Source organism: Acanthopagrus latus, chromosome 11, assembly GCF_904848185.1.
Source record: "Acanthopagrus latus isolate v.2019 chromosome 11, fAcaLat1.1, whole genome shotgun sequence".
In the NCBI taxonomy this organism is placed as follows: Eukaryota; Metazoa; Chordata; class Actinopteri; order Spariformes; family Sparidae; genus Acanthopagrus; species Acanthopagrus latus.
In genome coordinates, this window is record NC_051049.1 from 5,803,159 (window position 1) to 5,825,246 (window position 22,088).

Here is a 22,088-nt window from a genome sequence, read left to right on the forward strand (position 1 = left end):
TAACGTATCAGAAGAAATGTAAGAGTGGAGCAGCTTCTTTTGGCTACATGGCAGAGGAGGATCCGCAGGAGAATGCGAGACCTTGAGAAGGTGTTTTATCACATCGCTTCGGTGACAGGCTTTTGCACAAGCAGGGATATAATGAGCCCGGCTTGCGAGAGCATAAATTAACAGCCTGAGAAAGTGGCACAGATTGCAGCTGAGTCACGAAGAATGTCACTTTAGAGGGGCCGGTCCATGTGATCATCTGTGCCGGGCTACAAACACAGCCAACTGCCACTGAGACACATCATCTCCAACTTCTAAAGCCGCTTATTCAGAGAGAGGGCATTCGTCCAGCACTTCTTAAGACATTTATGGATCCCTTGTTACCTTTTTTGCAATGCACAGTGTGCGCAGGCCATCTGCAGCGTACAGGTTCAGGTAGTTCTGGGTTCGGTTGATGATCTTTTTCTGGCGTTTCCCTTTGGAGCTTCCTTAAAAAGAGAATAAGAAAAGGACAGAAGAATGAAGATCCTCCTTAATTTAAGCAAATTGGTGGAAATTGGTTCAGCATTTTGGTTCCAGATTGCCACAGGCGTCTTCCAAGAGGCACATGAGAGCCATCTGTGTTCACACCTAAATTAACCATGTATGCTGCGCCGCAATATATTTCAACAAGTCTTCATATGAGTCATAGAGACCATACAGAACAAAATGTGATGAAAAATTAAAGCAATCAATGTCAATCACCTGTCTAAACTATCTTATTATGACTGCATAGTGCATGTTTTTTTTGCAGGATCATGTTTTGCGATGGAGTCTTCATTAAGTGTCTCTCGGGCTCAGCATCTTGGACATCTCTTTGGCAGAGGGACAGTCCACAAACAGATTGGCTCCATCAGTCTCCTGACACAGATGCACCAGCCAACCAGCCTCTGATCGCCAGCCTTGTAAATCTCTCTAATAACACAACAGCTTGGCAGGCAGTGCTACACACACACACGCAGAAATTATATTTTTACTGAAAATAACAAATTAACACAAAACTGTCAATAAGGGCTGATCGTTTGCTTCGATCGTCTCATAAAGAAGTAAGACGGCACATTCCTCTTGTTCACTTGAGGTTTGTGAAGAAACATTATTTCCAAGGAAAGCAGTTCGACAAATATCGGCGAGGACCGGACGGCCTCACAGACGCAGGTGGAAATTTGTTTTTTTTAACAATGTTTATTTTCCACCAAAGGATTCACACCCCTCTGTTGAAGTTTCCTTGAGGAGTTTTTTTCTGGTCGTTACAAATTTTTAACAATTTTTTTTTTTATGTGTGACTGCCTGTTTGTTTCGACACAGCGACATCGTCCACATTGCAGCCCTGCAAAAGTTTTATGAGAAAGGAAATGCATTCATCACATTGGTTAAGACTTCAAGGACGCACACAAAGAGCCTTAGTGAGTAACGACCGAATGCAAACAGAGAGTTTATTAATAAAAAGCTCTGCAGGGAACCTTCAAAACCTACAATAACTTGTTGTCTTTGGCCACACTGGAAACGGGCTGTAAACACAACACTGGCATATTATCACCTTTTCAGTTGCTTTAGCTAACGCGTTAGCAAACAGGCTCTGATTTACACATCCAGAATACACAGAACAATATCATCATTCATTTGGAGACGTGTTTGTGATGAATCCAAGTCCAATATCTCGTTTTAGCTCTTTATTATCCCACACCCACTCCCGAGGGATGTTATCTGGCTCTTTAGCAGCTAAATGCTCCTTTATTTCAACCAGCTAGCTGCTAATTGTGCCTGGCTACAGTTTGGTTCTGGGCTGCAGCATTAGTGACACTTCCAGGGTCAAAAACAGCTGAAAACAAAAGCACAAGAGCGGTGAAAGAGATCCAAAACAGCAAAGTTGTGGCCGGGAAAACCAAAACAATGAGCTGAAAGACGCTAAAATGATCATCAGACATGACCTGAACTATAGTGTTCAGAAAATGATCTGTGATTTCATGATATCGACCGCCCCTTTTCAAATCACACAGTTGTTTAATCTGCTATTATATATATTAGTCCCAGTGCCTTTTTTCTGGGGCCTCAAAGCTTCAGTGAGGTCATTATTTACCTGTCTATTAATATGTGTACTGCATACTGTGTATACACTTATCAGCCACAACATTAAAACCAATGACACATGAAGTAAATAGCATTGATCATCTCGTTACAATCGACGATTCTCAAGGGAGACCTTGAACTGGCATCGTTGCGGACGTTACTTCGACACGCACCACCCGTCTGGGCACTGCTTCAGACCGAACACCCCCTCATAGCAACCGCCTTCACTGGCGGAAGTGTACGTAGGTTTTGAGACTACTTAAATGAAACGGAGGAGGTCGATTTGTTGCTTTCTGTATCGGTCTGTGGCCTCTTGAGCACAACTTCACTTCTCTTCCCCTCGAAAACTGAATTGGGCGTCGAATACCATGGCAACGGTACAAGCTTTGGAGCATTACAGTCAGCCAAAATGAAAATATCTTCTACTACTACTACTACTACTACTACAACAGAGAGAAGAAACTCTATCTTTAAATTTCTCACCAGTGGAAGATTTTCCTAACAGATATTCAGGATGAAAAACATTAACATGTAAATTGTGTTTTAAGGTGGAATGTGCTGTTACACAGAAAGCTGCAGCAGGAGCAAGACTGGAGTTACGCAATGACACAGTGGAACTTCTACACCCCGAGGGTCTGCAGTCTACCTCCATGTGCTCTGTTATTAGAGTGACACTGAACAACTCCCTTGTCGCCTGAATGGAGCCATTATGGAGGTCTGTGTTATGAGGAGGCCCAACTCACGCTGCACTCCAATTGGCCGGATTTGACTCAATGGTAAAACAAAGTAGTGAGTTGTCTGTGAGAAGACACACCCTGTCGGCCATTAAAGCGGCTGGACTGAGACACGTGGTGGAAGACGGGTGGGGGTGTGTGCGTGTGACAACTGTCCCGATAGAGTCTCTCTCCTCCAGCGAGCAGCAGCGGCGCTCTGTGAATTTTAAGCGAGTGAAAAACTTCTAAAACTGGCAAAGAGTGCCAACTCAGACATCGCTCTATAGAGGGCTTTAAAGATGATGAACAATCAGCACAGCCCAACCCTAAACGCAGAGGAACCAGCACAGTGGTCATAATGGGAAATCAATACAATACATCATATTGTAATTCAGAATTCCTCCAAAGAATAGGACTGAGCGTCATCGAGAAAACATGCCAGAACAAGATGGGAGTGCTCTCCTCCATTTATGCGTGGCAGTTAAAAAGTCATCGTCGGATAATTTACAGGGAAACCATCCGAAGCTGAGCTGCCTCGAAGAGAGGAAGTGCCTTCCTCTAATGAACAGCACGGAGCCACTAACAGACATATTATATAAATTAGTTGTTCAAACGACATGACAGCATGCTTTTACTGAAGGTAGTCAGGATGAGTTGCTGCACAGGTTGGGTCAGATCCATCAAAATGTAAACATGCGAGGCACATACAGCCAGTTTATGGAGATTTTACACACTAAAGAGAATCACAAGTCACTAAATCAAAGCCTGTGAATCAGGAAGAGACAAATTCAGATTTCTTAAAAATGTGCTCCACTGATTTAGCATGACACTTCTATAAAAAAGGGGGACATGAGAGAAACTGATTTTTTTTAAATACTAAAACTGATACAGAAGAGAAACCTGCAGTCTCTACTTCTTTTCATATCTTTAGTTCAGTTTATTTGGTCCAGACCCAGAAAAACATCATATTCACACTGAGCAGTAATCATGAGGTCATACAGAACCAACATGTAACTCACTGACTGGATGGTTGTGGCAACTAATGACTGAATTATCAGGACCCATGTAAGGAAATCAAATTCCTGTGACTTGCAGCACTTCACTGTTCTCTGAGGCCATAATGGGCTCATGAAGAAATAACTGATCATGAGCTCATTATTAGAAACGCTGGATCTAATACAATATAACAGGGAGGTTATAGAAAGGTTTATATTCAGATAGGAATGGGACAATAAGGGCCATAATTTTAGATTGTGATAGTTACTGTGTTGTTACCATCCCTAAAAGTTCCTGATGTACAGGTTTTTATAGTAGTTGAGCTCTTGAAGTCATTAGAGATGCATTTCCAGTAGTTGTTTTACTTTCCCTCTGTCTTACTAGTTTCTTCTTAAGAACTGTAATTAACAACATAAACAGACATTCTTGTAACCCTGTTTTAATGGAAAATTCAGTTGTATGTTCATATTAAAACACTGACCATTAAATATCTATTAAAAATGTCACATTGTAAACTATTTTAATGGCCTCTTACTGAAATGACTAAGTGGAATTTAGCTCCCTCTGATAAGTGTATAGTGGTTTATCCAGGACTCTCATTCTGAAAGGTGAAAATGTAAGGAATCTGTCTGCAAAGTGCTGCAAATCACATGTGAGTGGAATAAAAAAAAAAAATGCTGCTCTGCTTTAGACAACTGATCCTTATTCTCAGAGTGAATGTGCGATTCATAACCTTCTGCTACGATGTTTTACTTTCCAAAAAAATAAAAGGAGGTGCAACAGATCACAACACATCCTGTCATCGGCTCGGGTAACGTGCCCGTCTGTGCTCCGCTTAGCATCTGTCAAACACACCGGTGGGCAGCACAGAGCAGAGCAGAGCAGAGAGCTGTTGGAAAAAACACAAATGTAAATGACGGAAAACTGCGGGAGAGACTCTCAAAATGACCTGAAAATGAAACGAGTGCACGTATTTTGGGTAAATACCTTAAAATATTCAGCTTCTTTCAGTTCAGGCTGGAGGCCACGTTGGGTACGAGGGCTGCATGTGTGTCAATATGATATACTGTATCTGACACATCTCTAGAATTTGCACTAAAATGACACAGCTATCATCACAACAAGACCAAAATTTCCCTTTACAACTGGTCTCAGGCTGCTGCTTTAAAACTCCACGTGCCAGAGAGTAAGTCAGGCTCGAGCCCAAAGCTCCCTCGCCACAGATGACATAATATATTTATATTACATCATATCATTAACTGCTTTTTACAGAATCCTAATGACAAGAAAAGTAAACTCAATGTGTAAAAGCAGTGGAGTGGCCCCTTAAAAAGGTCCCATATTCCCGTCTTTCTCTGATTATAAAGACGTGGGTGTTTTATGAATATGGTGAAATCATGAAAACTCTCCATCCACAGAGAAACACACAGCTTGTATTCACAAACTGTGTGTTTTGTTGAGCCTTTGGTTTGCCGGCTGGAGCGGTCCTCGCTAAGCACCCCTGGACAGATGTCTGGTGACTGTGTACAAAGCATTAGTGAAAAGTGCCTGTGTGGCTCTTTGTGTGCCTGGAATACTAACAACCTGGAACACCTTTGCCATTAGGAGAACTTGAGGAGTATGGAACAAGGTTTCAAGATCAGAGGGAGGGGGGGGAAATACACAAGGAAGCGTTTTTTGTTTAAAAAGGAACCAGTCAGGATGCATTGAGCGCTGCAGCAGTGAGGTGCTCTAAAAATATAAGTTCTTACGTAACGTGTTACCTTATAGGTTTACATGAGTGGAAAGACCGAAGGCTTGAATGCTGCTCAGCTGCATCGAGGATGCATTTGAGATCCGATCACTCAGAACATGTCCTTGTGGTTCTGTTTCAAATAACCATTGAACAAGTAACCGGAATATCCCCAGACTCCCTTGTCAAACCGTGTGATTTTAAGAGTTGTCTCAAGAGGAGAAACATATCAAACTGTGTGAAATGGCTGAGACAAATCATTGGTGCCCTCTTGCAAACTCGACTTTAAATAGAATGCATTAAGATGTTTCTATTCTTGTAGAAAGTGTCAGTTTGTCGCGGCATCGCTTTAAGATCCTGTCTGTTACAAACTCTAAAATACAGCGTGTCCGTTTCCGTGTCTGAAGTGTATCGTACCTCCCAACAGCTGTTTGACCGCACTGTTTTAACAGACCAAATGTATTAAACATAATATATTGAGAGTAAACATGTCAAACTTTACAAATGCAGTATGCAGTAAAAGCTGTGATAGATAAAGTCTCCAGACTCTCTTAAAAAAATGCCAGCTTTTGAGACTTGTTTGGTCCAGTGATGTCGGATCACTCTGGACGGATGTTTAAAACTCAATGTGAGCCGCCTCACAGAGCTCCTCCCTGTGCAAGCATGTTAGTCCACAGATACAAATCTATCATTTGGGACTGACCAGAGTGAAGTGAAAATATTCTCAATTTGCTGACATGTCCAGTGAAGATTACATCCAATGATTTGCAGGTTCACACCCACGATTCATCACTTCTGGTAGAGAGGTGTGCAGACGCGATACTCTTCAAACCCCGTCATCAGAGCATGTTGACAGCAGGATGATCGTTAATCACGTGTGAGTGCACCGCCACTTCATTCACCTTCATGTTATGATACATTCTGAGAATGGCTAAAATAACAGTACAAATGAGTGTTTCCTACCTGTGTCGGGGGGTCTGATGAGGTCCATGATGACAGAGTCTGCTCCTTTAGTGTACACGGTGATCTGATCCGTCAGAGGGTGTCTAACCACCACAGACATGCGCTTCCTGGTGGAGTCGAACCCCAGTGTGTGCAGTAGCTCAAAGCTCAACTTCCCCAGGTGTGGCAGCTCCACGGTCACCTGGTCGGGGAGGCGTCCGACGAGGGAGCACTTGTAGGCCCTGGCAGCGTAGACCAGAGCAGCCTCGTCGGGCGACTCGGCCTCATAGCGCAGCTCGCCCTCCTCTAGGTTCCACCCCTTCCCGTCGTAGCAGGGCGGGATGGGGCTGAAGGCGTGCTCCAGGCCTCTGGGCGTCTGCTCCTCGTCCAGTTTGGTGAGCGTGCTCTCTGCAGAAGGGGAGGAAAGCAAGCTGGAGCATCCCTTGTTGGAGGAGCGGTTGGTGATGAGGCTGGAGGAGCTGCTGTTGTTGGAGCCTGAGGTGAGGCGGCTGGGCGTGAAGCGCCTGATGAAGGTCTCGATGGATTTGACCGGCGACTTCAACTCAAACCTCATACGGACCTGAAGGAAAGGAAAACGGAGTCAGTCACACCTGCAGCAGTGAGTAGCTGAACCCACTCTCAACATGATTACAAACAATATGATGAAGTTTAATGTTCAGCCATTAATAATTCATGTTGGCAGACAGCTGTTCATCGGCTACAGTGTTGAATAAAAGCTAGAACATAAAAGCTTTTCAGTATTTTCTTTCCTCATCTTCTCTCTTTATTCACTGATCATTCTTGAAACATTTATCAACCAAAGAAAAACACAGACCTACATTATCTAGACTGATTTTCTCCAAATAGATAAATTAAAGATAATTTAGTTTCATATTGAAATATATCACAGGAAACCAAAATATCCCGAAGCTGTCTTTTTCCAGTATTGTGCAGCCCCGGCAGCTGTTACCTGTTCATTCACTATTAAAAGATGACATAATAAATACAGTCGCTTCAACCTTTCTCCATTAAATTACTGCAGTCGTCACTCCCAGTACTGAGGTGTGGAAGCTGAGAGCTTTACATGACAAGGACAGCATGGCAGGTGTAAATCAGACGGTTGATAGATGACATACGGGCAGGTTGATGCAAATCAGTAAGGATGCAATTAATTTGCAGGCACGTGACTTTAAAATTCAGCACCAGAGAACAAGATAAAAGCAGACAGAGTCGGTGCCGGGCCGCCAGCCTGACTGGACACTTGGCCCTCGTGTTCCCAGGATATTTCATGCCTGGAGGCACACAAAATTGGCAGGTGGCAAAAACCAATCAATTTTCACTTGTCAAAGAAAGGTAAAAGTTTACAGGGAACCAATCTAAATGCTGATGGTGATGTTGTCTCCTAGCTGTTAACACCGTTCCATCAAAATGTACTTTATAATGATGAGTTAAAGCAAAACACTGCCAGTTTAAGAATGACCACAAAAAAGCTTCTGGGAAACACCTCAGCCTGACCTTAAAAAACTCTGTGAGCTGAATTTTATGATCATTACTGTTTTAAGATGCTTTTGAGAGACCCAGGCCGGCTCTGGTGGTACAGAAGTCTTCAGCACTGATGAAAATGCACCTCCTGGCTATAATCCTTTAGCCAATCCTTTATCCCAAGGTGGTGCAGTACAATAGCAGAGGGAGTGACTCACACTGAGGACTTCTGGCAGCAGGAGTTCTCACATACATAGATATAAATCATTCAGGTGCTGGGTGAGCCGCAAGGGCATCAAAATAACAATGTGAACAATTGCACCGGCCCAAAGGACAAAAAAACAGCACAAACAATGAGGAAAAAAGAGAAAACAGAGATTGTGTCAAAAACAATGTTTCTGTGCAGTTTTAAATCTGCTTCTTATCTAATCCGATAACCTCAAAACAGAAACACACACTTCATAAATAATGCGTCTCTTTTTCGAAAGCTTAATTCGAGCAGGTTTGTGCCTGTGACTGGCAGGACAGTGAGCTGGTGCACACAGTGAGCGGCGGTGAGAGGATGTCACCGCTGAACAGGACGACCACACCCAGGCTCACACAAAAAAACAAACAAAACAAAACAAAACACGGATATACAACTGCAACTGGATCGAGCACATCAAAGATGCAGGCAGTGAAAGCTACGTGCAACAAGGAGACTTTGAGAGTTTTTGGGGAAGTTTTCGTGCTTTTGAGGCTGTTTTTGTAGGAAAAGTCGCCAAAAGAAATTGAATTCTTTGCGTGAAAAGATGGAAAATACTCCCCATGTGGTTCAAAACAAGAATAACTTAAAAAGGTTGCACCATAACAGAGAACCTTGTGTGAGTGGCTTGGAAGGACATTAGAAGGGTTTGCTGCTCCTGGATGTTTATCATACCTCCACTTTTTTGGGTGGCTTGAGTGGGTGAGTTCCCAACACTTCAGGCTTGTGACCAGTTAAAACAAAGTCACGCCCACTTGTGTTTATACAGTTAGCTGTTTTCCCCTTTAATTTGTTGCGCTCTTGCTATTATGTCCACTTCTAATCACAAATGTATCTGATAAGTTGCAAATGATGCTGATGAAGAGACGACAAGAACATGGAGAAATTGTACCAAATAAAAATGCACTCAACAGAAACATCCTTTTCCTGTCTTTCTCTTTCCTGTTCTTGTGCACATTGACTTAACTCAACAGCCAATCAACTGATTTCTCTCACTGATTTTACACGCCCAATCGGTTAAAAAGCCACTGTCAAGGCATCGCAACACCAGAAACGACCATCTTCTTCCCTCTTCATCCACACAAGTAAGAAAGAAAGAACCAGAACCAGGAACTGTGAACACGTGACCTCCAAATATAGCTACACCAAAATCAATATCATAAAGAACAACTATCTGACAGCCAATCTGACCAAGTCAACTAACTCATTAGTTTCTAAATAGTAAAAGTTTATCCCTTATTGAGCGAGAGAAGCTTTGACTGGACAGATGCTGCTGAGGAGAGTTGTACCTTCTGTCTGGGCTGGTTGGGGGAGGACACCACCACCGTGTTGCAGATGGTGAGCGCGATGAAGAAATCAATGATGTCAGCGAGGTCAGAAGGCAGCTGCGACGTGGGCTGGCTGTGGAAGCGCATGAAGTCCATCTGACTGCTGCAGTCATTGACTTTGTCTAGGAGCTGAGGGTCGGGGGTGATATCTTTCTCCTGCAGAGCAGAGGAGGGTTTATCAGCGGACAGCACACAACACACGAGTATGAGGACAGAGGGTAGAGGTGAGCTGCACTGACCATGGGGCTGCTGAAGGCCGTGTGCTTGGACAGGATGCTGGCTCGCTTGGCCTCCGCTCGGCTGCCCGTCCTGCGGTGGGACTTTGTGCTCTGGGAGCGCAGCACCACCCGGGCGCTCTGGTGGCTGGTCACACTGTCCCGCCTGGGCAGGGTGCCACCATGAGACGTACACTCCTCCTCCTCTGAGTCCATTTCCTGGTACATAGCAAGTCTTCTGGCTGGATAACACACACACACGCACGCACGCACGCACAAACACACACTATGAGTTACTTAAAAAAGGCAATGACTTGCAACTGTGTTGTTTGTGTGTGAGTGCGTGTGTGTGTGTGCGCGCGCACGCCGGATTGTCTCACCATTGGCATCATGGGAGTACTCCACCCCTGCCACAGTGCAGCGGCGAAACACCATCTTGTTCTCCGTCAGCGTGCCCGTCTTGTCAGAGAAGATGTATTGCATCTGGCCGAGATCCTCAGTGATGTTAAGAGCTCTGCACTGCAGGTGAGAGTCTGTCTCCTCGTCATACAGCTCCATGTCCTGGTGGATGAAGTACACCTGGCAGATCTTGACAATCTCGATCGACACAAACAGGGAGATGGGTATCAGCACCTGGAGGGGGACACACTGTTTGTAAGAAAGAAGGTAGCGCTCCTTATACATACATTACATACATTTTAGTGCAGTACTTGTCTGTTGGCAAGTGAGCGGAAGTTAAAACAGTAGCTAAGTATAGATAAACAGGTTAAAGAACAGTAGATGGATGGATAAAAGTAATGCATGAACTGTTGAACTAGTTAACTAAATGGATAAATTAATAAAATGGCTAGCTAGCTTAAAGGAGTTTTCAAATGGTGAAAATTGCTGGTGAGTTTAAAGCAACTTAAATAAAGTTTTAAAAAAAAGTCGCGGAACAGCTACTTTTCTTTGACCTTTTCCGAAGGTCAAATGCTAAATGAATTACTAAATTACACAGAAGTCCACTGGGTATGCTTTATATATTTGACTGTTAGAAAAATGTTGTTGTGCTCCCTGGTGAGACATTTCCAGGCACCATTTCAGGAAAGTAGTTCCGGAGAAATGAGTCACAGCTTTTGGGAGGGTGATCCTGTCTGCACAGTCTCACTGTGCCTGAATGCCAACAAAGTCATGTGTTTATTTGAAAGCGTATCAAGCAATGTCTGGTCATACTGGTAGTTCTCCAACCTCAAACAGTGACTGTTTGTGCAGCGTAACCAAACTGATATCTTCACCGACTTGTCATTCGATTCAAACAATATCAGGGGAACTGGCTGCAACAGCTGACACGGGACAGGGTGACATTTTCACTGACATGTTGGAAAAAAATCAAAACAAACAAATCAATAGCTGCCAGCTTGCACTTATTCCTCTTTTGATCCTGTATTATAAAGATTATTTTGCAGTAGTACTTTCTCACTGCTTCTCCAGATTAAATGTGAAGATACAGATCTAGAGGTTACACATCCACCGGAGCTGATACGACGACAGCCAAGGTTTTGATTTACAGCAGAGCTTGTGAGCGGCAGGATAAAACGTTTTCAACCTCAGTGATACGGTGTGTCTTGTTTATATCTTTATCTGTGCTTTTGTTTCTTTTGAGCTTCTCCGTGTTTCGTACCTGAAAAACGATGATCATAGTGAGGAACAGATAAATGGCGGACATGATGGGTGATAAGTCTGTCCCCTCTGGACTGAGAACGTCAAACACAGGCCTCTTATCTCCGTACTGAAACATCCACAGCCCGTGACCTGAAACGGCAACACCACAAGGTCAACTCATATAAACACAGGAATGACAAGATATAAATAAAAAGCACAGGAAACCAGATTCAAAGGGAGAATTTCTTTACTGTTTCACAATACATCTCAGGAAATAAAAGGTTTCTAAAGTGAAATTTCTCAACAGAAACCAGACGGTGTTTACGCACCAACAGCAGCAAACAGGCACATGACCAGCAGGATGATGACACACCAGAACACATCTACATTCATCTGTCGCTCCAGTTTACTGCGCTTGTAGCGCGGGCCGTTGTTGTTCAGCATGGCTTTGGTCTCATGACCTGCGAGCACACACAGCGCGTTAGCTGCAGCTGGTCAGAGGTCAGTTATTGAGTGTGACGACTCACAGGGAACACAGTTATTTTTGGGGGCCTACCTGCATAAATGACTATTCCCACAGCCTCTTCTGTGTTGCGGATGGTGCAGCCTCTCAGCAGCAGGTTTTCTTTGTAAAGTGCATCTCTTCGGCCGCTTCGATGGATTCTGTCGGGTCAGAAGATAAATAAAAATTACTACAAGTGCTTGTTCAGATTGTAAACAAACAAAGGCGAAATGATATCAGATGTCTTTACACTCAGGTGAAAAATACTGATGCTTCAGGAGAAATAGAGTATCTCTCTGGACCAGAGCCCCACAGACAACATCGGTTTATTCTGCTGAGCGCCTCAATCGATCACGCTCTAAAGCATCATGGTCTTCCCTCACGAGGAGCCCTTATCTCAGCACAAAATCCCCTCTGATATAGAAGCACTGACTGTGCTACCGCTGCAGAGAAACCGGGCTTAGAGTTAATCAGGCAATTCACTGCTTCATCGCTGACCCTCAGATCTCACTTCACACTAAGATTTAAAGCTTGTCAGGCTCGTCTAGAACGACGATGTCCTACAAAGACTGAATTCAGCTCATAGCTGAAGTTCAAACCGCCTCCTTGTAACTTAAAGGGAGATCTATACTCATCCGTCATTAATAGGGCAAATGTTACCTGTTGCTGAAGAGGGCTGAGCTTTTAATGTCAGCCTTAATCCCATTACTAAATGAAGGATTACAAGTGTGTTAGTTAAACAGCATTTACAACATTTTGTGCTTAACCATCTCTGTTGTAACCTCTCTAAAAATCATGCAACAGTCAGCATGTTTACCAACAGGAATGTTCATCCTCTGGCCTCTGACAGCCGGCCGACTGGCACGTCACCACCATTACAGATTAATAACGGTGTCCCTGAGGGCCCAACAGTTCACACACACACACACACACACACACACACACACACACACACATATCCTCGTTCATGGCTCACTGCTGTTAAAGAAACTGATAATGCTCACAACGCTTTCTCTCCCAGAAAAGGTCGAGAGATTACACTTGGTGCCATCGACTGTAATGTAATAAAACACTGCTGAGACAACTGCCTGGCCCACCACCACCCCTCTCAACTCTGCCGCTGTGCCCTGTGCTCCACTGTAGCCTGGCAACTGAATACCTGCAGCATCTGGTCTCCTTCTGAGCAAAGACTGAATGTCATACTCATGTGGCTGCGGGTCAGTCCGGCCTCTTCACCGTATCGTTTCTCATCTTCTCCCTGGCGCAAACTTTTCCACCACGCCTCAGCGAGGAGACGCAGCGAAAAAGGCCGAGTAGACACAGCAGTTCAAGGAAATAAACTCTGACGTTAGCGGGGAGCTAACATGCTGCAACCCGCTGTTCACGCGATCATGAAGGAATAGTTCAACATTACAGGAAATGTGCTTGTGAACCAGGGATGTACATGATTAGTCAACTAGTCAATGAACCAATGTTATCTGGGCAAGTGTCAGCTTCTCTTTAAATGCTACGGAAATTAGCTGCTTGGAACATCACTTGTCTGTACAGTGAATATAAAGCTCCAAGTCAAGCAGCCAGTTAGCTTAGCTTAGCACAGACTGGGAATTGGGGGAAACAGCTTATCTCTTGTCAAAAGGAATTAAAATCTGCCTTCCAGAACCACTAAAGCTCACTGATTAAATGTTTCAGCGTAACTGTTTAAATAAAAGGTGTAAAAAAACGCAATGCTATGGTTTTACAGGGGCCGCTAGCAGTGACTGTCTGGAGACTTATCACCACCGCTTTCCATTGTTTTACTGAAGTTGTAATGGTCTTAACTGAAGTTTTTAAAAGGGACATTTCAGCAATTTGGTATTTCATTTTGCAATGTTTAGGGACTCACACATCCTGACTTTCAAGCCTCAGTATGGGTTAAAAACACTCGATCCTACATTTCCAATAAAGCAACTTAATAGCATTTTTAATTAGTCCCACCTTCCCCAATAAATGTCTTTCAAGCTCAACACCTCCACTTGTAACCTACGTTTTTCTAGTTGTAAATGTTCAGTCTCCAAAGCAAAGCCAAGACAACTCGGGTTACATCATCAGGGGTATTTTCAGACTGGAGTGTTTGTCTGTTAGCTGAATCCTCCAGAGCCACAGAAGACATGAAACAACTGTGTACTACAGGCTGAGAGGAGCTTCTCCTGACATGTAAACTGCCATTCAACATGTGAAAATTAAAGGTATTGGCCACCTGTTAATCCAAGGTTAATCCAAAGAAATAGATGGCTGAATTTCAGCAAAGTAACCACCTGCTAGTTAGCTCAGTTAGCCGTGCAGTTAGCAGTCCACTTTGGCAGCTAAAAGTGGTATTACAAGACAAGATGGGCTGGGGATAGCTGGTTAGTATGCTAACGAACCACAAAAACATAGACATCTTTGACATAATGTTAAACCTGCTATTTCTTCCCATTGTGTTGCTCATTTCAGTTAATGTTTTTAAAGTCTGAACCAAAAATTCTTCCATGTTGCCCACTTAAGACAGACACTTACCAGCATGGTGGTTAGTCACTGTTAAAGACAATATCCACAAGCTAAACAGCAATAAGCTGAACTGTTATTATCAAGGAAAGGGACAAAGAACCACAACAGCTTGACACATTGAGAGAAACTTGGACGAGCTCTCCTCCATTCTGTCGAAAACACATCCTGCAACCTCTCAAAGTTTCTATTGCAAACACAGATGAAAAGGAAGCAAAGGTAGCAACAGGAAACGAGGGGGCAACGTGTTGTTGCTAAAAAACCTCAAGCTGGCTCTTGAACAGGTCCAGGAACTACAGCTTCAGTAATCAGGCTGCAAGTAAGAGAAGCTGCTGCTACTGCTGCTGCTGCAGTTTATTCTGGTCATGAGGAAGCACATGCATCTTCAAACGTGCCTGGTCAAACGGGCAAAACCCTGCAACCGCATCCCAAGAAGGCAAATCGTAATCTCGGAACTTGGAAAAACTGTTTAAGTCATAATTATAAGTTGGAAAACTCCTGGCTTGTCAACAAGCCGCAGTTTCACATTATTTCCATTTGGGTTCTTAACATGACTCAAAATGCCACCAAGTTAATTTACAGTGAAATGAAAATGAAACCTGAAACCTTTCATGTGACCTAACAAATAAGAAAAGTTGAGCAGCTTGTGTTCAGAAGTGTTTCACTCACATGTAGCCTCGGAATCTGTTCAGGTCGTTGTTGGGCTTCTCACATTCAATTATGCTGTTGTACTTGAGTGGGTTGAAATCACAATCCTGCAAACAGACAACAAGCAGCTGATTATTGAGGCAGCGGCTGCAACTTGGGCATATATAACTTAACATATAGATTCAAGCTGCATTTTGTAAATCACCATCTCTCTGAAAACAGTTTAAACAAAAACTGCTTATCATAAGGATTCATGGCTCTGATACATTCTGGGATTGTTGACACATATTGCAGCAATTATCACAATTTTGATAACATATCGATTAATTATATAGACCCAACTTTGACTTTGTTAAAGAAACAGGAAAAAACATTCACATTATTGAATTTATGACTGATAAAAGCAGCAAAATCTTCCATTTTCTACGAAATGAAATGTTCCATGTCATCACTCAATAAATAACTAAATGATCAGCTGGTTATCAAGATTACCAGTATCATAATGACAAACATATTGATTTATCTAGACAAGTCAATACTGCATGATCTAAATTAAACATTACAACAGACAAGAATAACTGTATCACATCATCAAGTTAAAGCTTTGTTACATTTATCTTTTAATAAAAACCTCAAGTTTGATGTCCTTGAATGTTGAAAAAGGTATTGAAAAGGTATTGAATATTAATATTTTCCAAGGTAAGACAAAGAGAACACATTTAGCTCTGGTATAAAGCAACAAAAACATCAAGAAGTAAAACTGACAATGATGATTTAATACCTTAAAAATGGGTAAATGCTAATGATGTGCACAAAAACTACCTAACGTACAGGTTGTGTACTGGTTGAGTTTGTACACTGGGTACAGAGTCTATGTAAAGTTACAGCTACTTATCTTATCCTGGTCGCAATATATCCTGCTGGCCTAATAATGACTTGAGTGACAACAATGACATCTTATTTACATATATGTTAGTAGGAAGTGGGATCTTTTTGGGTTGTGTGCATCAAGTTGGAAGTGAAGAAATGTTGACAATAAAGCAGTTGTCGAAGTATTTCTGTATAAGTAACCTGCTCGACCTCAGCAGCATGTTGAAACAGCTGGAGGTGCATCAGATTGATCCAAAGTTTTGGACCCAGTTTGTGTGACCAATAACGACAGGATGGAAACAACAGGTAAGGAGCAGCTGCCTCACCAGGTCGTAGAAGCTGCGGACAACCTGTCTCTGCTTGAGGTTGGTCTCCCCGTCCAGTGTGGCCGTCTCGATGTGGCACAGCCGGTCGGGGTCGCTGGAGCTCAGCAGCAGGACGTCGGCGGGGAGGATCTCGTTGCATCGCAGCCTGATGAAGTCTCCCACCCGCACCTCCTTCCAGTACTTCTCCACATAGCGTCTCTCCACTCTGCAGGAACAATGAGAGGGCAAACGGCTGGTGTGAGCTGAGCGGTGGAAGATGCGGAGCCATTGTTTTCAATAATTGGTGGTTCTATAAACGGTTTTTAGCTCGACTTCCATAAATCTGCACGGGACAGCAAATATGTTTATGTATAAAAAAGAAGACAGCTGGCTTGTTTATGCCAAAGCTGGTGTGACCGACTTTTGAAATTCAGCCAAGACAGAGATATATCTCTCAACTTCTTTCTCAACATGCCCATCAAAACACAAAATAATGTTGCAAATGTAGCACAGAAACATCTTCAGATGGTTAAACAAACACAATTCCACAACTAAAGAGGAAAAACACCACATGAAAAAGACATCTCACGAGGGTTTCCTCGTTTTGGGTCAAAACAACAGAATGATTCTTCACACCACAAATGAGCTTGTGGTGTTATATGAGCAAACTGTACATGATGTCACCATTCAGAGGAAAAGTTTCTGCATTTTCAACCATTAAGGTGCAATAACACTCACGGATGGACAAGACTTCACCAATGGATTCATTTCTGGACAATCAGATATTCCTGTTGGCAAATATGCTAAATAATGCATCAGCAAGCTATAAACAACAGTCCAGAAGTGAAAGGGGGAAAAAAACACACACCCCCTCCGGCATTAATGACTCACATCCGAGTATATAAAATCATTCCTTTCTCTGAATGTTGTCGCTGAAGTGCGCGCGTGGTGTCAGCGTGGAAATCAGGCTTTTTCTCCACATTCTTCTTACTCCAGACTGGACAAACACATGGTGAACAGAACTGAATCAAAAGAACAATGAAAAACTAAAAGCGTATGTCACTGAAATGTTTCCCCGTGTCTGAAAATGGATCTATGGCCTGAGGACGGAGAATGGACTCGCCAAAATAAGAGAACTGCTCAAAGAGTGACCCAGATGTGTAAAGTAGTCTCAGTCTCATTTATATAAAAGCTCTATAAGATAGAAGATACCAAACATACAAACTAACTGATCATTCAACTAGTTCCCTACACTGGTTCACTAAATAAATGACTTCATGTGACAGTAAAATACACTTATTTCAGTTTTCCAAGCTTCGGGAATAAGTCAAATTCTTGTTTGTGTCATTTTCTATACAAAACCACCAGACAGTCTGTGGCTCCAGCGTCTCAAACTGGAGGATTGTTCAGACTCTCTTTGCCATATCTAATAATAAATTGATTATCTCTGGGTTTGAGACTGTTGGTGAAACAGCACAAGCGATCTGAATATTTCACCTCGGGGCTGTGGAAAACAAAAAACAGACTTGTTTTATGGTTTATGATCTGACATTTCTCATCACAACAATCGGGAATATAACTGGCAGATAACCAACAGTGACAAATGTACGTTGGAGTCCTAAAGCAGTGCTGTAGCAGCTAAAATGAAATGATACTGGCATTCAGTAGAGTGCATACCTCCACCAAGGCCCGACAGCTGCTTTAACTCAATCAAACCTAATCCAATGTCAAACTCATAGCCCAGTATCACTCTAAACCAACCATAATGTCACCATAACCTCCAGATTTACACAAGTAATTGTACTCATGCATGGATACCAGGTGAAAAGATAACCTCCAAAATAAACAAGCATCAGGTTCTCCTTACAAATCTTCAATCAACTACATTCATTTGGGTTTCTATGAAAATAATGATACAGAAATGTTTTTGGGTGATTAAGATACTGTGCAGGGCTCCAGACTAAATTTCATACATGCTGCACTTTTTGACTTGGGTGATAATGTAGGTGCACCCAGTAAAACGTTTTAATTTCAATATCTTAACATGCTATGTGCATGACTGTAAACAAGAATACAGGTACAAAAAACATTTTTTCTTCATTTATATCAGACCAACATGAAACTACAATAACATCAATTGTTCAAAAGACTAAATGCTAAATTTCAGGTGCACTGGTGCGACAAATTTAAATGTAAAGTCGAACTTGACGGGCTTTTGGGTGCATGTGCGACCAAAATAGTGGCACTCCAGATTGATAATAACCCAAAACTAAAGATAAATTCCTAGAACTTGCGGATCAACTGGCATCACATATGTGTGAATCTAACTGAGCATGTGGTTTATATAATCATTGACTTCACACTGGATCGCATTTACATGGCCCACTGTAACAATAACATACCAAGAGTATCAATGAATACTGTGTCTGTTGGCAGGAACCCTTGAGCAGCTTCTTACTGGTGATCTGGAGTAGAGGAAATTCACTCAGGAACCCTGCAGCTTCGGTACCAAGCTAAATTAAAATTAAACCCAGTGAAAATACGCTTAAAGATTCAACACCAGCGCAAGAGGACAATCTCAGTCTGATAAAATGTTGCTTCAGTGCTGCTTGGATGTGAAATCCACGTTCCAATAAAACAACTCCAGCTAACAGAGGGGTGGAAACACGGCCCACGCACAGCACTAATTAATCATTCACTTCAGGAGGATGATGTTTCAGCTCAGCAGGATGAGCTGCTGTGGTCAAACTTGTACATTCAGTGACCTGCAGTCCTGATCCTGGACAGCAGCAGCGGATGTTGTCAAGACTGTGTAAAGCAGATTAAGAGCCAAACTATTTACATTCCAGTAAACTCAATTTATTAGTGCAAAACGTGCTGCCTACGTCTTTCTAGCTGCTCCAAAATCAACAAATCGGGGGGATGAATCCTCAGAAGTAAATCAGTGGCGATAAAACGTAGAAAAACCTTTAGCGGCACGTGGCCCGTTTTCCATCAATCAAACTTTCATGTAAATATTAGCGTGTTCTGATAAAAGATGGAATGTTCTTCATTCTATCATAAATACAGGCTGTGTTAAGATGAGATATATTAGGTAAACTATTTAGACAAAGATAAAAAGCCTTCAAGGGGGGAAAATGAAAGAAGTGATGGATAGTTTTAAAGCGGCTGAGTGTTTAAAGGAGCGCTACGTAGTTTTAGGAAAGAAAATGTTGGCAGGAGGCAAAAATCGCCACTGAAGACAAAACAAACTAAATAAACAAACTCTCTTCTTTACTTTTTTGTACTGTGTTTACATGTGGCGGACCCTGCCACCTTTCTACTTTCGAACCTTAGTTCCCTCTGGTAACAGCTTGTTTGTTTGGTTGTGGAAGGCATAAATATTTCTGAGTTTGTATTGTTACCTCATTATTATTGTCAATATTACGAGACCAAGTTTGAATTTCTTCTTCAAAACTACATACTGCCACTTTAACCTGGAGGAAAACTTAAATAATGCTGCTGTGTGTGTGTGTGTTTGTGTGTGCAGTCCAGTCGCTTGTTGCCAGGTTGAAAAAAAAAAAAAGGAGGATGTTTTTTTTTTCTGCACAATATCACCACAGCAGAAGAAGAAATCCAATTATGTCCGGCCTTGACACAACAACACAGGTCAGAACTCAGCTTAAATATTAAAAAATAAATAAATAAAAAAGTGTGTAGCTGCTTCAACACTGAGCCTTTTGATGAGCATGAATTATGCTCTGTACGTGAGCCACAAGGCGGCTTTTCATTAGCAAAACACACTCTGCACACACACACAGGGACGTGGATAAATAGTGGCAGAGAGAAAAAGCCTGTGAGGTTACGTACTGACTCATAACTTACATTATAATGGCAGCACTGAGGCAACATCTGTATTGTCTCTGACAGCAGGACAGGAGGTTCATCTGGACCTTCTGATGTGTGTGATATCATATTATTGATCATGTGGTTTGGTTCTGAGGTCTGAACTGTCATGTGAGAGACTGACAGCCGGATCCAAACATGAAGAGAAGTAAAGTTGTCCTGAAATGTGTTTTGGTTTGTTGGTGTGAGTGTGAGAGTGAAAGTCTCAGGGGGAAGGGAAGTTTGTACAAATGGGGAAAAAGCACACATTGAGCAACACAGCTGGCCACCTCTGGCTTGCTCGGTACCGAGAGGCCCAACTTACCTGCTGTACACCAGACAGTCCATGTGATTGATCTCCTGGTCCGACCTGTGCCTCCTGTAGTCCTCCCACAGGTCTTTGATGGCAGTGACGGACAGGATGAAGACCACCGGAGCCAGGGCCAGCTCGGGCTGGAACGCGTTGACGACCGGCACGAAGTTGAGCAACGCGATGAAAACGAAGTAGACGTTGGCGAACCTGTGGAACTGTTCGAACAGATTCTTGGGCAGGAAGGAGAGCAGGGTGTACTTGGTCGTCTTAATCTCGTTGTTTGCATAGTGTCGGTTCGGGTTTTCCTCCCCTTTGGCGTGGTCGTAGAGTATGTTTGCGTGCACGGTTCTGGTTTTGCTCTCTTTGAGTTTCTTCTTTCTTTGCCGTTTGACTTTAGAATCTTTGGTCATCGCGGGGTCTTCGCTCTCTCGCGCCATAGCCTCGCTCTTCTGCTCCATACTGCCCCACAAGTTGAAGCACTTTTTTTTCTGTATGTTTCGTGTCCTCTCACACAAAATAACAAACACAAAGTGGCAGCTATGTAATCATTCTTCTACCGTGTGGAGAAAGTTCTCGTCAGTCCGTCTCGTCCTGCTCACACGAACAGCTCGTGCTCATCCATGTCGACTAGCTCGTCTTCTCCCGAGTCAGAGGAAAAAACTTTTTCCTTGTTTAGCTTCTCCTTCTTTTTTTTTTCTTTTCCCTGCTGCTGGGAAGGATGCTGAGATAGTAGGGAGGCACAAGTTTGGACGTCCCACAGCTCGACGCCAGATCTCCACGTCATGCGGACGGGCCTCAGCCACGGGCCGCCTCGCGCGTGCTGCGTGCGCAGAGCAGCGGATGCGCGCAGGCTGCGCACACGAAGGATGTTCGTGAGCGGGCCAGAGGTCGCGCTGCTGTGGAAATGTGACCCCGAGGCCCCTCCCCCTCCTCCTCCCCCTCCTCCTCCTCCCTCAGACCTGGGTTTGTGTCTCCAAGTGCCACGCGGTATGATTGGAGTTCACTCCGGATCACAGGAAGCAGCTGAATATCGACGGTGTCAGAGGTGGATGAAGTTTTTAACAAGTTTAACAAGTAAAACAGTTTGATGAGAGAGAGAAAAAAGGACTTGCATCCATTAAAAACAAGATTTTGTTTTCTCCTTAAATTGCCATTATACTATTGCAACAACCATAACAACAGCAACAATAATGATGATAATAATAATAATCTAATAATAATGATAATAGTATATACAACTATAACTTTGGTGCATGGGCAATATCATTAAGATGTGATACTATCTATATATTATACAGACAGACAGACTATACAGACTTTTCCCAATGAGCTTATGTTGTGAAAGAACTGTACGTAAAACGGTGGTTAAAACAACCTGCAAAATAACATTTGGAATGTCTACCAGATTAATTTAATTATTTTATACCCATTCAAGTTAGCCAGGCACTGAACTGTGCTGTACTTGATTCAGTATCCTGCTGTTGCTATCATCATTATTCACCATTATGGATTTTTATAAAATTTCATACAGCATGTTATCATATATCAGTGGTCCTTTAAGAATATACGACTTTATTCCATTAAAATGTGGTAGAGTTGTTATCGTTACAGTCTGCCATGATCTCACAGTTGTGTAATATTTTTATCACATGATAACCAAGTTGTCTGTTGAAAAC

The 22,088-nt window shown here is 42.8% G+C and overlaps 1 protein-coding gene across 3 annotated transcripts in view; it reads right to left on the bottom strand.

The window, feature by feature from the left end:
• Positions 1 to 21,295, bottom strand: part of atp10a (ATPase phospholipid transporting 10A) — a 35,400-nt gene extending 14,105 nt beyond the window's left edge. For 2 of the 3 annotated variants that reach the window (XM_037115001.1, XM_037115002.1), the window contains exons 1-11: positions 20,425 to 21,295; positions 16,257 to 16,461; positions 15,082 to 15,167; positions 11,944 to 12,050; positions 11,717 to 11,848; positions 11,407 to 11,537; positions 10,127 to 10,379; positions 9,771 to 9,988; positions 9,493 to 9,687; positions 6,499 to 7,057; positions 373 to 476 (exon numbers count right to left, since the gene is read on the bottom strand). In XM_037115001.1, the coding sequence (XP_036970896.1) occupies positions 373 to 476; positions 6,499 to 7,057; positions 9,493 to 9,687; positions 9,771 to 9,988; positions 10,127 to 10,379; positions 11,407 to 11,537; positions 11,717 to 11,848; positions 11,944 to 12,050; positions 15,082 to 15,167; positions 16,257 to 16,461; positions 20,425 to 20,870 (2,436 nt within the window). In that variant the 5' untranslated portion in view covers positions 20,871 to 21,295. The remainder of the gene's footprint in view (positions 1 to 372; positions 477 to 6,498; positions 7,058 to 9,492; positions 9,688 to 9,770; positions 9,989 to 10,126; positions 10,380 to 11,406; positions 11,538 to 11,716; positions 11,849 to 11,943; positions 12,051 to 15,081; positions 15,168 to 16,256; positions 16,462 to 20,424) is intronic. The other variant, XM_037115000.1, reaches the window with a different exon arrangement.
• Positions 21,296 to 22,088: the final 793 nt, after the last annotated feature.